The sequence below is a fragment of the Zootoca vivipara genome, chromosome 1 (assembly GCF_965207765.1).
Source record: "Zootoca vivipara chromosome 1, rZooViv2.hap1.1, whole genome shotgun sequence".
Taxonomy (NCBI): Eukaryota; Metazoa; Chordata; class Lepidosauria; order Squamata; family Lacertidae; genus Zootoca; species Zootoca vivipara.
Genome location: NC_142582.1, coordinates 64,033,478 through 64,046,380, shown reverse-complemented (window position 1 = coordinate 64,046,380; position 12,903 = coordinate 64,033,478). Strand labels below are relative to the sequence as shown.

The 12,903-nt window shown below is 41.5% G+C and overlaps 1 protein-coding gene across 3 annotated transcripts in view; it reads right to left on the bottom strand.

Annotated features, from left to right (window-relative positions):
- The window catches only part of ABCC8 (ATP binding cassette subfamily C member 8), a 65,504-nt gene extending 54,738 nt beyond the window's left edge, over nt 1-10,766 (bottom strand). For 2 of the 3 annotated variants that reach the window (XM_035120206.3, XM_088653295.1), the window contains exons 1-6: nt 9,729-10,766; nt 7,494-7,635; nt 4,678-4,799; nt 2,453-2,619; nt 1,537-1,779; nt 816-1,007 (exon numbers count right to left, since the gene is read on the bottom strand). In XM_035120206.3, coding sequence (XP_034976097.2) covers nt 816-1,007; nt 1,537-1,779; nt 2,453-2,619; nt 4,678-4,799; nt 7,494-7,635; nt 9,729-9,876 — 1,014 coding nt within the window. In that variant the 5' untranslated portion in view covers nt 9,877-10,766. The remainder of the gene's footprint in view (nt 1-815; nt 1,008-1,536; nt 1,780-2,452; nt 2,620-4,677; nt 4,800-7,493; nt 7,636-9,728) is intronic. The other variant, XM_088653294.1, reaches the window with a different exon arrangement.
- Nucleotides 10,767-12,903: the final 2,137 nt, after the last annotated feature.

The window sequence follows — 12,903 nt, the reverse complement described above, 5'->3', positions numbered from 1 at the left end:
AATCACAGTCTTCATTTTTTTTATTGAATATAATGTTCTGAGATAATATCATCCCCATGTATGCTTTTATTTTATCTCTCTAAAGATTCTGATGGGAATTCTTTGTCGCAGTAAAATCTGCTTTTTTTGTTACCGATACTTAAAAAGATACTGTTTAGAGCAACCTCCTTTCCATTCTTTAGCCTCTTCAGTATAGACTTTGAGGTACTAATCCATAGAAACCTTCCTTCCTTAAATACATCCCTGCTCAAGTTAGTAATGTGTTTAACTTTAACACTTGAGCCCACAAAAGCATGGGGTTAACACGATACTGTTTTGTTTATGGCTACCCTTTTTTCATGGACTGCAAGAAGATGAAACCTATCCATTCTTAAGGAAATCAGCCCTGAATGCTCACTGGAAGGACAGATCCTGAAGCTGAGGCTCCAATACTTTGGCCACCTCATGAGAAGAGAAGACTCCCTGGAAAAGACCCTGATGTTGGGAAAGATGGAGGACACAAGGAGAAGGAGACAACAGAGGACGAGATGGTTGAACAGTGTCAAAGCTACCAGCATGAGTTTGACCAAACTGTGGGAGGCAGTGGAAGACATGAGTGTCTGGTGTGCTCTGGTCCATGGGGGTCACGAAGAGTTGGACACGACTAAACGACTAAACAACAACAACTCCCCCCCTTTTTTTTGCTCAACTGCTGCATTCACCTTTGGTCAACTGTATAAGAAAGTGAGCTTCACAATACTATGTTAAGAAAAGGCTAATATAGAAGTTAAATAAAATAATAATAATTAATAATAATAATAATACAAAAATAGTACCTTGGGATGGAAGGTATTGTTGCTGCCTTTTCCAACATGGTGAACAATTCCAGAGATACACAGTGGGCCAGCAAATCCAAGCAGATCTGCCAGAATACGGAAAGTGCTGCTTAGGACCAGTGGTCTTCCAAAGGCATTACAGAGGGCACACCAGATAGACTTGGATCCTTGCGGATTTGGAGTGTTTTTATTCTGTCATATATATAATTTAAAGAAAAATTGCTTTTAATGGGAAGAAAGTAATATTCCAAAGTGATAAATAACATTCACAAATCATTTTCATAAGCCTCTCACTTGACTTATCGATTTATCATTACTTTTTAAAGTACCTAGAATTTACTTAGCACTCCACACAGGTCTACCACCTAAAAGGCATGGCACAAAAGGGAAAGTGGGGGGAATAAAAAAAAAGCAAATATGCACCGTTGGAATAATTGTGCTGTTACAAACAGTGCATTTAAAGCTGAGCCAAAGAAACAGATACTAGCAAAAAAATTCTTACATAAAAGGATTTTAGACACCAAACAGTTTAACTCTGAGAACATCACGGGCCAAATTTTCAATCCTTATTCATTTTGATAGGTGCTTAAGAGAAGTGAGACAGTTTTCTACCGGACTGTAGGCATGAGCATTCCATTGCATGCATGGAGTTCTTCTGCCTGCATCCAAGTCATGTTTAAAGCCAGAAAAGTAGTTGTGGGTAATCCTTTTCTATTCATACCTTTGGAGATTCAAAGGCCTCATTCAGGCGCATGTAATTTGTCAAAGCTCTCATGGCAATAGGCAGCTTTCCTATGGCTTTCAAGTCTATTGGTTTCTTGTGAGCTGTTTTAATGAATGCATTCATCCACCAGTATGTTCCTTTGGACAACAAATTCACAAATGGTTGCAGGAATCTGACTCCAAGATCCTGAAGGTCCTCAGGAGGCTTAACTTCCTTGGGTGTTTTGAAGAAAACGTATCTCTAAACAAAGACAAAAAGAATCTTAGGTAAGTTAATGGAGAGGAGGCAGGAATAATAGGATAGTGTAATATGTGTCATCCTCTGTCCAAGAGGACCAGGCTGCCATGGATTTTAAGGCATGTATTTTCAATTGATTCCTCACCTTCCAGTATCTCAATGCTTGACAAGCAGTGCAGTATAGATTTGGCAGGACACTGCTGTGTTTCTGGACAGAACACATTTCTTAAGCAATATTTTATCCAGGGAGTCAGAATTGAAGGCTATTATGGACAGGATCCAGCAACATTAAACACATTCAAATTGCAATTACATCATAGTAGTGCTGCGAACTATAAGTTGGTGCTCCTGATGCTCAAGGAGATGGCAGAGGAAAGGGAAAGGAACAATGTCAAAGTAGTTTGTCAATTACTTGAGCTTGATTATAACTAGCATGTTGGCTTACAAAGCTGTATATGGCCAAATTTATTTTCACCAGGAGGCATGAAAGAGAACATGACTGAATTGGGACTGACTGGATGTCATTCTAATATCCCACCTCCTTCCAAGAAAATGTATATGGAAACCTATATTCATGGGACTTCAGAAATACTAGTACGTACAAGATGCAGTTACTAATGGACAACATTAACAACTTTACTTTTAACTATCTAAATTATCAGGAAATGCAACTTACCCTTACCCTGATGACATTAATTTCTACAAGAAGCAACATTCCATAAAGAACTACTAAGAATCCTGTGAGGCAGAATCGAAGCTGGAGAGGTCCAATATTATTATCACAAAACTTTACAAATTTGATGGTTTTGGTTATAAAAGCTAAAGTCCAGTAGACTAGCAAGGCTGTTGAAAAAAGAATAAAGCACTTGTCAGTACAGCACTTCAAAGTTAAAGAAGGCAAATAAAATTACAAGATTGTTCCTGAATAGTAGCAATTTAGATTTCTATAATGTTGGAAATTCTGAAGTTTTGACTAAGCTTACAACCACAAAGATAAGTAATAAATATAACCATTCTCAGGCATGACTACAATAACTTTCTCTGGCATTGATTTGTACCTGCTTTGTACAGTTAGAGTTGAGTATGCTGAATGTACTTGGTGAAACTTTCACACACACACACACACACACACACGTGTGTGTGTTTGAAAGAAAGAAATTCTGACTAACTCCTACACAAGCTTCCCTGTAAATATTCCCTTGTAAATATTCTCATTCTCTTTCCGAGCCCCATTAACAAGAGCATGTTTTTAAATAGCTCCCAGTGACTTCTGCTTCACACAGCCAAGCTGTACTGTAATTTGCCCTGTGGAGCAGGGAATTTTTTGCAGTGGCACCAGAACCTGAAAAGAAAAGCGTTAGTGGGTGTATTGAAAGGCTTGCCACATGGAGGCAATCACATTGGGGAGGAATGACAAGTGAGTTTGATGTATCAGTCTTCGGTATATTCATTGTAAAATAAGTAATCAGCAGTCTTGTTTAACATCCTTGTGACTGCTACACACGCCCAAGCACAGGCTGTTGTGCTGTTCACAGGAACTACAGGCAGCTAGTAGCTTGCTTTATGTGCCAATCAGATCTAAAAATTCAAGCCTTTGGCAGAATTAGAATTGCGAGTTCTAGTTCTTCATTTGAGTGTGGGGCAGGACACAGCCAGGCAAAAAAAACAACACCCCCCTACATGAAGCAGTGCTAGTGGGGAACAGTGGACTGTGGAGAGTGTGTGTGATCTGGGGAGAGTTATAGGAGCCAGAGAGAAAGACCTGGGGGGCTGTATGTTGCTGCAGAGCTGAAGTTCTTCACCATATTCTTAGATATCAATGCTATAGAAGAACAAAGTGATCCATCTTTTATTTAGATATTTTAACTTCAACTTTCCAAACAAAGCACAGCTTCTCATTCAGCAGATAAGACTAAGTATTGAGTTGTTCAAATACTGTAGTTAAATAAATACACATAGGAAGTGCTGGTTTTCTGACATTCAGTCTCATGAGATTAGACAGGAAAAAAATGGTCATTTTCCATTTTCTCAGAGAAACATATGGGCCTAACAACTGTGGAACTATTCACATATGACACAAATTTCCTGTCAAAGGATGAGATGACATCCCATAACTATTCCCAAGAAAGCTACATGCATCAACAGTACAAACAAAGACACTATTTGCCAACAATTCCAGGAACATCAATTCTGTGGAGCTAATTTTTTTAATTCAAAAAATATCAAAGCAATATGTGTATGCTGATAACAGCCATGTAGCCTCAAAGTATTGGTGTGGACAACAAATAGATATTCTGGAATATGAGGTGGGACATAATTCTAAATCATGGGAGTAGCCAAAGGGGAGGGGGCAGAGAGGGACAGTTGCCCCCTCCCAAATCAAGTAAATCAATGAAAATACTGAGGTTCTGCCCCCTAACATAAATCCTGGCTATGCCCATGTTCTTAATAAAAAATAAATGGGGGGGGGAGTTCATTTCATAAAAAATATTAATACTAGAGTCTTGAAATCAGCTTTGTTAGTGGGAAACAGAGGAGAACAGTACTATTGTGGTACCTCGGGTTAAGAACTTAATTCGTTCTGGAGATCCGTTCTTAACCTGAAACAGTTCTTAACCTGAGGTACCACTTTAGCTAATAGTGCCTCACACTGCTGCCGCGCATGCACAATTTCTGTTCTCATCCTGAAGCAAAGTTCTTAACCCGAGGTACTATTTCTGGGTTAGTGGAGTCTGTAACCTGAAGCGTCTGTAACCCGAGGTACCACTGTAGTAAGCTTTAGTTAGACAATAAAATTTCAGTTGGGGGGGGGCACTGAAGTGAACTTCCAGCAAGACCTAACAGAGCTTCTCCTCATAACATATCCACAATTTCATATTTTTCTGTATTGTGGGTACATACCTATTAATAACTTTGGAAAATTTGATGTTTCAATGTTGTGATAGTAAACAATTGATGTGATGGCTGCTAAGAACGCCATTCCAGGTGGCATGTACAGGTGCAAATGACGAGAGTCTGAATCCCTAAGTATAACAAAACACATTAATCAGGAGTACGCTGATGGAGAGTAGCATGTTTGCTCTGAAGCCTACATGAAGATCCAAATTTATTTGAACAGAGATTCTGATAACACACAAAGGAATGCATGTATGGTTCAGTCACTCCAGGTGGTGTGTGTGTGTGTGTGTAGGTGTGCAAATACACACATAAAGAGTTCCCATTCCTAAGATACAAGGCTGAAGCCCAGTGAGTGGTCGCCCCCAAATGCATGCAACAATGTTAGCTTCCCCATCTTTCTTTTTCAATCAACATGTAATTTATTATGTTCATGATTCATATGAGGGCAGAAAAGAAAGGAAAATTTCCATGCATCACTTTAATTTTCAGTTTGGGTTCATCCACACTTGCCCTTGTCCTGCTACTTTCCCCTGGGAAACCTGATATTTACTGCTGAATCAGAGCAAACATAAATCCGGTTTTCTCTGGATTGACGTTTGCTCCTTTTTTCTTTTTTTGCTAAAGAGTGGGTTCTCTTGAGGAAAACATTGGGGGGAAGGGCAAAACCCCTCAGACATGTGTCTAAAAAGCACAGGACAGCAAAAAACAACAACACTTGGACCCATGCTGGATGTGCCCAAAACTGAATGGCAGCACAATCATATACAGTACATGCCTCCTCAGAAGTAAGTCCCATTGAGGTAATGGGTATATCATTGCAGCCTTAATGAACTAATTATTGACCAAAAAGTAAATCAGTGCACATGAAGATTTTATTCCCTTTCACAGTAGATTTGTTTAAATGAGAATATGATTGCACTTAGAACAGAAATAATTTTATAGCTTTATTTGAAATATATTATACAACAACACTGGTTTAAGGGGCTTTCCCACCTGTTTCTCTCCCTCCCCTTGACACACATAAGGAAACATAAACAAAACACAATCATAAAATAATTCACACCTGTCATAAGCACTCTGTGCAGAAAGCTCCAATTTCAGTTTGATTACCCAGCTGGGCAGAAAGTTGTTAAGCAAGAGACAATTGTCAAAGTCAGATTGTGTAGACCTTTGTCTACGTAGCAACTGCCTTGCTAGATCAGATCAAGGGTCTGTGTAGTCCAGTATTAATTAATAAAAAATTTAAATGGTGGTCCAAACGTGTTTGGGGATTCTCATAAATACCACAAGCTTTTCTGATTGACAGTACTCCCCCCCAGAGCAGTGTCAGCTTGGCACAATGTATTCTTAAAGTGAAAGGGGGTTGTCTGACAAAGGTATGAGTCCAGCTTTTTACTAGAATTGAAGAGAAAGGCTATAAAATTCTATGCCGTGGGTTCATAGTGCGTAAAAGAATAGATGCGTTTTAAAGGCAGAAGCACTATCTTTCATTTAAGCAGATATATGTAGATGGGAAATGTTTTCCCAAGGATTTGCATGGATTTCTTCAACCTCTGTTCTAAACCTGCCACCATTTAAACTCCCTTATATCGATTGTAAACACTACCAGAAGCCAAAAGAGCCCAGAGGAATATTGAAAATTTGACAGTTTGACTGCTAAAGCTGTGAGTATACTATGCAGAAATTTGTCAGGAAGATATGAGCAACAGAAATTTTATTATGTGGTGTTATCTTAAGGACTGGCTGGGTGCCAAGGCCTAACATAACCTTCTGCTGCCAAGTAGACTGTTAAAAAGATAAACTGTTTGGGATTCAAGAAGCTGTTGTAATCCCCTTTTAAATTCACTGAGTTACTTTCTGTACTGCTGATTGCTCTTCAGATGCAAGTATGTGCTAGCATTTCTCAAGTACAGGACAAGAACTTCGGATAACCACAGACATTGGCTCTGATACAAACTTTATATCTGTGAATGGATCCAATTTAACAGTCATCTAATGGAGCTTCTCCCCCTTCCCCTTGCACAACTCTACAACAGTCTTAAAATGGCATTCCCACAAATGTGAATGGAGGAGCAACTTAGGATCCAAATAAATGTTTGAAATAGCTGCTACTCCAGCTTTGTTTAAGCAGCAAAACAAAATGAACTGGCAATTCTAGTAATTTTAGCAACATTTCACATAATTTAAAGCAGGCATCCCCCAACTTCGGCCTTCCAGATGTTTTGGACTACAATTCCCATCTTCCCTGACCACTGGTCCTGTTAGCTAGGGATCATGGGAGTTGTAGGCCAAAACATCTGGAGGGCCACAATTTGGGGATGCCTGATTTAAAGTATGTCATGATAGTGCTATTGGCTAAAATTATCTGAATCTCCCAATGCACAATGTATCATGTTGAGTTTTTGTTTTTTTTAAGGGGATTTGATGTAACTTCTATAAGTTTGGAGCTCCCTTTCAGCTGTTCTGCTTGACAGAACAGTGCAATGAAGGGTCTCATATTGTCTCTTACTTTGGATTCCTATTATCTTTTTCATCCATAGAGGATGCAGCAAATTTTCACAAGAGAGTTGGCAAACAGACAGAATGAACTGGCTAGCTAAAGATAATTTAGAGTGTATGTGTATTTGTACACACACATTCTTGGCGAGGTCTTTGGAATATCTGACACAAGTCAGTAGATTAATCACCTCGAACACAGATTACATTTCTAACAAGCAGAGTTGGCAGTAAACAAACTTGTGTATAGCAAGTTGCATACAACTGCATTAAAAATGAGAAAGTATTGTGAAAATGAAAAAAAAAACCAATTATGTACTTACCCATCGGACACTATACCCTCAGCTATTTCACATACCAGCACAAACAAAAGAATGAAAGTCAAAATCCAGCGTAAATTGTGACCAGGAAAATGAAGCCAAGTACTGTGGTGGATATGAACTTTGGAGCTTTGACTTCCCCATCCTAAATGTAAGAAAGCAAATAATCACAATTATCCTGAGAGTTTTGTGCAGAAAAAGTGAATAAAAATGCAAACCCCTGTCCATTCTGAACTGGAAATAGAAGTGGTTCTTTTGCTTTTAAGTATGAAATGGAAACAAAGTAAGAAACAAAACATTTGTTTAAAACATCATAATTGCATTAAGGGTCTAAAATAAGATACAAATGGGATCAAATATCCTTTATATTTAGACTCTTGTAATCTAGTAAATACTAAATAAAAGCTAGAATTCTGAATTTGCTCTATAGTTGGAACAACAATGTATATATGATTGAGAAACTGAACACTAGTGCTAGTGTTAACTGCTTAACTGAATAAGAAGGGGCTTTCAACACTATTAGTGCAAACACACCCCAGATTCATTCTAGCAATGATTTGCATGTTGTTGTTTAATGCAGTGGTCTAGGACCTGGGAGACCCATGTTCAAACCATGTTATGAAATTCACTGCCTAACCCTAGGCCAGTTACTATCTCTCAGCCTAACCCACCTCACATGCTAGGAATGATGGTTAAATTGTGTGAGGAATATGTATGGCCCCTTAAGTTCCTAAGAAGAATGGTGAGATAGAAATATCCCTCGCCTCCCATCAAAAATGTCTCATTAACTTCAGTGAGACTTACTTTCTAGTCAGTGGGTTTGGGGTTACAGTATTTGTGCAGTACAAATTACTTTCTTGTGTTCAACATAATATAGAGTGCATTGTGTATTTATTTTCATGAAGAGCCTGTTATACTGCCTAGGATATTAGCTTCACCTTCCTAGGATATCAGTTTGTGCTTCTGTCTAGGCAGGAAGGGTATTTTCAGAATGGGAAGGAAGTGTGGGGGAACCTCACGGGTACACTGTTTACAAAAATAAAACCCACAACAAAAAGTGGAAGGTAGCCTGGGGTTATACATCAAATAAATGCATATGCTCAAAGTGAGTAATCAATCTATACCTATTAAAACTTTTCTAAAAAAAACAAAGGTTTAGAAAATAATGGTGAGAGGAAAGAGTTATAGCACTCTTTCTAGCAGGTGGATGTTATACTTGCAGAATCAGAGTCCTCACACCATCACTGAATGGGAAACAATTCATACTGTCTGAAGTGCTTTGCATGATCAGATAATAGACTTCCTGAAGTAAAAGACTGATTATATTGAAACACTGAAAATGATCAATAAGCCAGTCCTTTAGCTTTAAGGTGAATAGGCATTGCCAAAGGACATCAACAACAGTGCTGGATTTGTGGATTTCTCTTACGCAGCTCTTTCAGCATTTCTCTTGAAAAAGAAGTCTAGAAAATGTGTTTTTTAAAACAGCATTTGTGCCATCATGTGTTCATGACCTAGAACAGATTCAGACTAGAGTTATATTGATCTTTGGAAGAAGGCTGGTATAGAAATTGAATAAATCAATAAAAGACAAATACATAAATGAATAAACAAATAATGGTTCACTGGCATGACTGGTAGCATGCCAGTTAAAGTTAGACATCGCCACTACAAACTACTGCTGGACCAGTAAAAAAAGTGCACCCCTAGTTTTAAGCTAGGGAACTCATTTTTTAAAAAAACCAACACAAGCAGGTCCACTGCAGCAGTGCTTTCTTCTTTCCTCTGTTTGACTAAACCCTAATACGTTTGCATCTTCTCCTCTCAATAACCTTCCTTGACTTCATTCAACCCTTTTTCAAGGCACACACGATCCATGTTCTGACTTATTCAGGACGCCTGACAAGTTGGTCTGCAAAAAGATGGGCTGCACTTCAGTGAGAGGGACGAAGGCAGAAGAAGCCTGACATGCATTTTCTGCTGCCGCCAGTGCTTTTCCTAGGAAGATGCTCTCTAAAGCCTTTGCCTCCGAGCTAGGGAAGGATGATGCTCCTGCTGCTCCTGCTGGGGAAAGCAGGTCAGCACCGCTCAGCCAACACCGTCTTTGCTTCCTTCGCCTGTCTGCTCGGATGGATGCCTGCGAATGAACAGGCTCGGGCGGCGCAGACCGGGAACGGGGGAGGGAAATGTATGCCCGGCGGCCCCGCATCCCCAGGCGTCCCTCCTTCGCTCACTCACCTATGAAGAGGATGGGGAAGGTGATGAATAGGAGGAAAACGTGAGGCACCACGTTGAGCGCGTCCACGAAGCAGCCGTTGTTGAGCACCCCATTGGTCACCTTGTAGGCAGCCGAGTTGTTCTCGCTGCCACAGAAAGCCAAGGACATGGTGGTGGTGTCCGAGAGGGTCGCCGGGGAGCAGCGTCGAGGGGAAGACGGACATGCACCACAACAGAACAGGCGCGAAGATGCGAGCCGGGCCCGGGGTCCTTTTCCCGCCTCTCTACCTGAGCTACGCCGCGGCCGGGCCGGCCCCCTCGCGCGGCGGCAACAAAGGGCGCGCGGGAGGGGCCGTGAGAAGGCGGCCAGATGCGCCCCCTCAGCTCAGGAGCTCGCGCGCGCCGGGTGGAGCGAGGCGCCCAGGAATTCCCCTCTATCGGTTTAGCCGCGGTCGAAGAAGGCGAGCGGCTGAGGAGAGATGGTGCTGCTGGGTCGAAAGGCTGAGGCGGGAGGAGGTGACGGGAGCGGCGGGAAGTAAATGCCGAGCGCGCTCCGGCAACGGAGAAGGCGCTTCTGGCTCTCCGGCAGCGGCAGCAGCTGAGAGAAAAAGGAAGCCGCAATTCGGTACTTAAAGGAGCCGCCTCCGCTCATCTGTCAGAGGCGCAAATACCCGTAGTCGTTCTCTCCGTTTCTTTTCGGAGGGGGGTGTCAAGCCTGAGGCCATCTGGTGCGCGGGAACACGGAAAACCCGTCATCTTTCTGTTTGCAAACATTTCAAACTCTGCCCCCTCTCCACTGTCTAAGGATTCCCATCATTCCCTTGGCCAGAGGACGCCTCAAAGCCACCATTGCGCTAGAAAACTATAATAAAACTAGCAGCTGAATTATTTTTATTATTACTATTTATTAAAGTTGTATACCGCCCTAAACCCGCAGGTCTCAGAGCTGTTCACATGATAAAATCACAATATAAAATCACAAAATACACAAAATAAAAACAACAAGAAGCCAACAACCCCCTCCCCCCATTTTATAAGGGCATTGGACCTCAAAGATCTGGTGAAAGAGGAATGTTTTTGCCTGGAGCCTAAAGGTGTCTAATGAAGGCTCCAGGCAAATCCCCCTGGGGAGAGCATTCCACAAACGCGGGACCACTGCAGAAAAGGCCAGTTCTCATGTTGCCACGCTCCAGACCTCCTGTGGAGAAGGCACACAAAGAAGGGCTTCAGAAAATGATCTCATGGTAGGTTCATATGGAAAGAGGCAGTCCTTGAGGTATTGAAGTCCTGAGCTGTTTATAGGTCAAAGCCAGTACTTTGAATTGGGCCCAGAGCAGAGCTTTCCAAACTGTGTGTCTTGACACGTCGATGTGTCAGCTGCAGTGTGTAGGTGTGTCGCGTGAATGCTCCCTGTGCTCTTCCCAGGGCTGGAAAGGGGTTTGTTTAACCTCCGGTTTGCTAGTAAAACTGGATTATTGTGTCGCGAAATGATGCATGCCTAAAAAGCGTGTCACCAACATGAAAAATTTGGAAAGCTCTGGCCCAGAGTATTGGAACTGGAGTATTATGACATACAGCACACAGGGCCGACCCAAGACATTTGGGTACTTGAGGTCAATCGCAAGATCGCTTTTCCCCGCCCAGCTAGGGAAGGAGTGAGTGAAGATCTACATCAGGAGCAAGAGGGAAACAAAGATCTACATCCTGATCTGCTGCGCCTGTCAATCCTGCCACTTGAGGCAGCCACCTCACCTTGCCTGATGGATAGGCCGGCCCTGGAAACGAAAAGGGCTCCCTTGTCCCTTGTTCTGCTAGCCTGCCCTCTGCTCTGTTGCTGTTATTGCTAAATGCCTGATCAGGCCATAATAAGATCACAACAATCCATTGTTTGGAAGAATCTTATCTGGCTTGCATCACTGAAATTTGGGGTGGATGAGCTGGGTCCACCTAGTTACTCAGTTCTGCACCAGCCAGGGGCAGGGTGTCCTGTTTCACTCTGCCCTGCTGCCAAATCCACTGCATGTGCTCAGTGGAGTAGCTCCTGCCATGGCACAAAATTCTGGGAAATTCTGAGCAGGATTTACTTTTTCTTGGTATGTATGTCATACTATTTATAGTCCTGGAGTATTTATGAGAATAGTCTTCTCTTCTTTCTGCAACTCTGTTCCTACAATGTTAACAAGCTACTGCGACAACTATCAAGACTGGAGTTTGTAGGAGCTACCTAGCTGCCGAATAACTTATACTTTCAATAATACGAAGACATAAGAAACTCAACAGACTTTATTGGTTTTGTACTTTTAAGAACCTTTCAAAGAGCAGGAAATATGAGGATCCGATTCTGTTCTATTAAAGTCAAATAAAGCTATCAACAACTTTAGAGGGTTCAGATCAAATGCTGTGGGTGCTGCAGATTCATCTGGTCACATATCTTGTAAAAATTCAGCACAAAGGTCAGCTCCTTATAAGCCATTTCATTCCCTTCACATCACTCATACCATACCTAGTACAGCCAGTAACCTAATTCAGTTGTGGATAGAAGGCAGAACAGGAAGAACTCATATATCTCTGAGTGGTGGTTTGAAACAAATTGGCAAAGATTCCTGACTCCCAATTGTTTAGCAATGGTTGCAACAAAGTAGCTCTCTCTACCCCCATATTATAGTGTTGAAATGAAGAAAGGGTTTTTGGAGGGTGCGGGATAACAAGGAGAAGATTTTTATTTTTATTTTTAAATGTGGAAGGATTGTGAGCTCCATTCAGTTCTGGTTGTTGTAAAAACAGGTTCCTGGAGTCACAATTATTTAATTCTGTGTCTAATTTCAACTAAAGAGTTGCACTAGTGAAAATCAGCACAACAATCTTGGTAGAGTGATGGGGCTTCTTGCCCCCACTGCTTCTGCATGCCCCATGCCCCACAGATAATAGCACACAGGGAGAAGGGAGGTCATTCCATCTGGCAAGCAGAAATGCTTGTATTGACCAAATGATTTTATTAACACAACACTGTACATATATGTCTTTTGCACTGGATTCCATATTATGGGTCTCAGGATTCTGGTAAAAAACAGAGTAGATTCCACAAGCTTGGTGTCTGCCAAGCTCTGACTTAGTCATAATTTAGCTGTCTAGAGCGGCTGGGGCAACCCAATCAGATGGCCAGGGTACAAGTATGTTATTATTATTATTATTATTA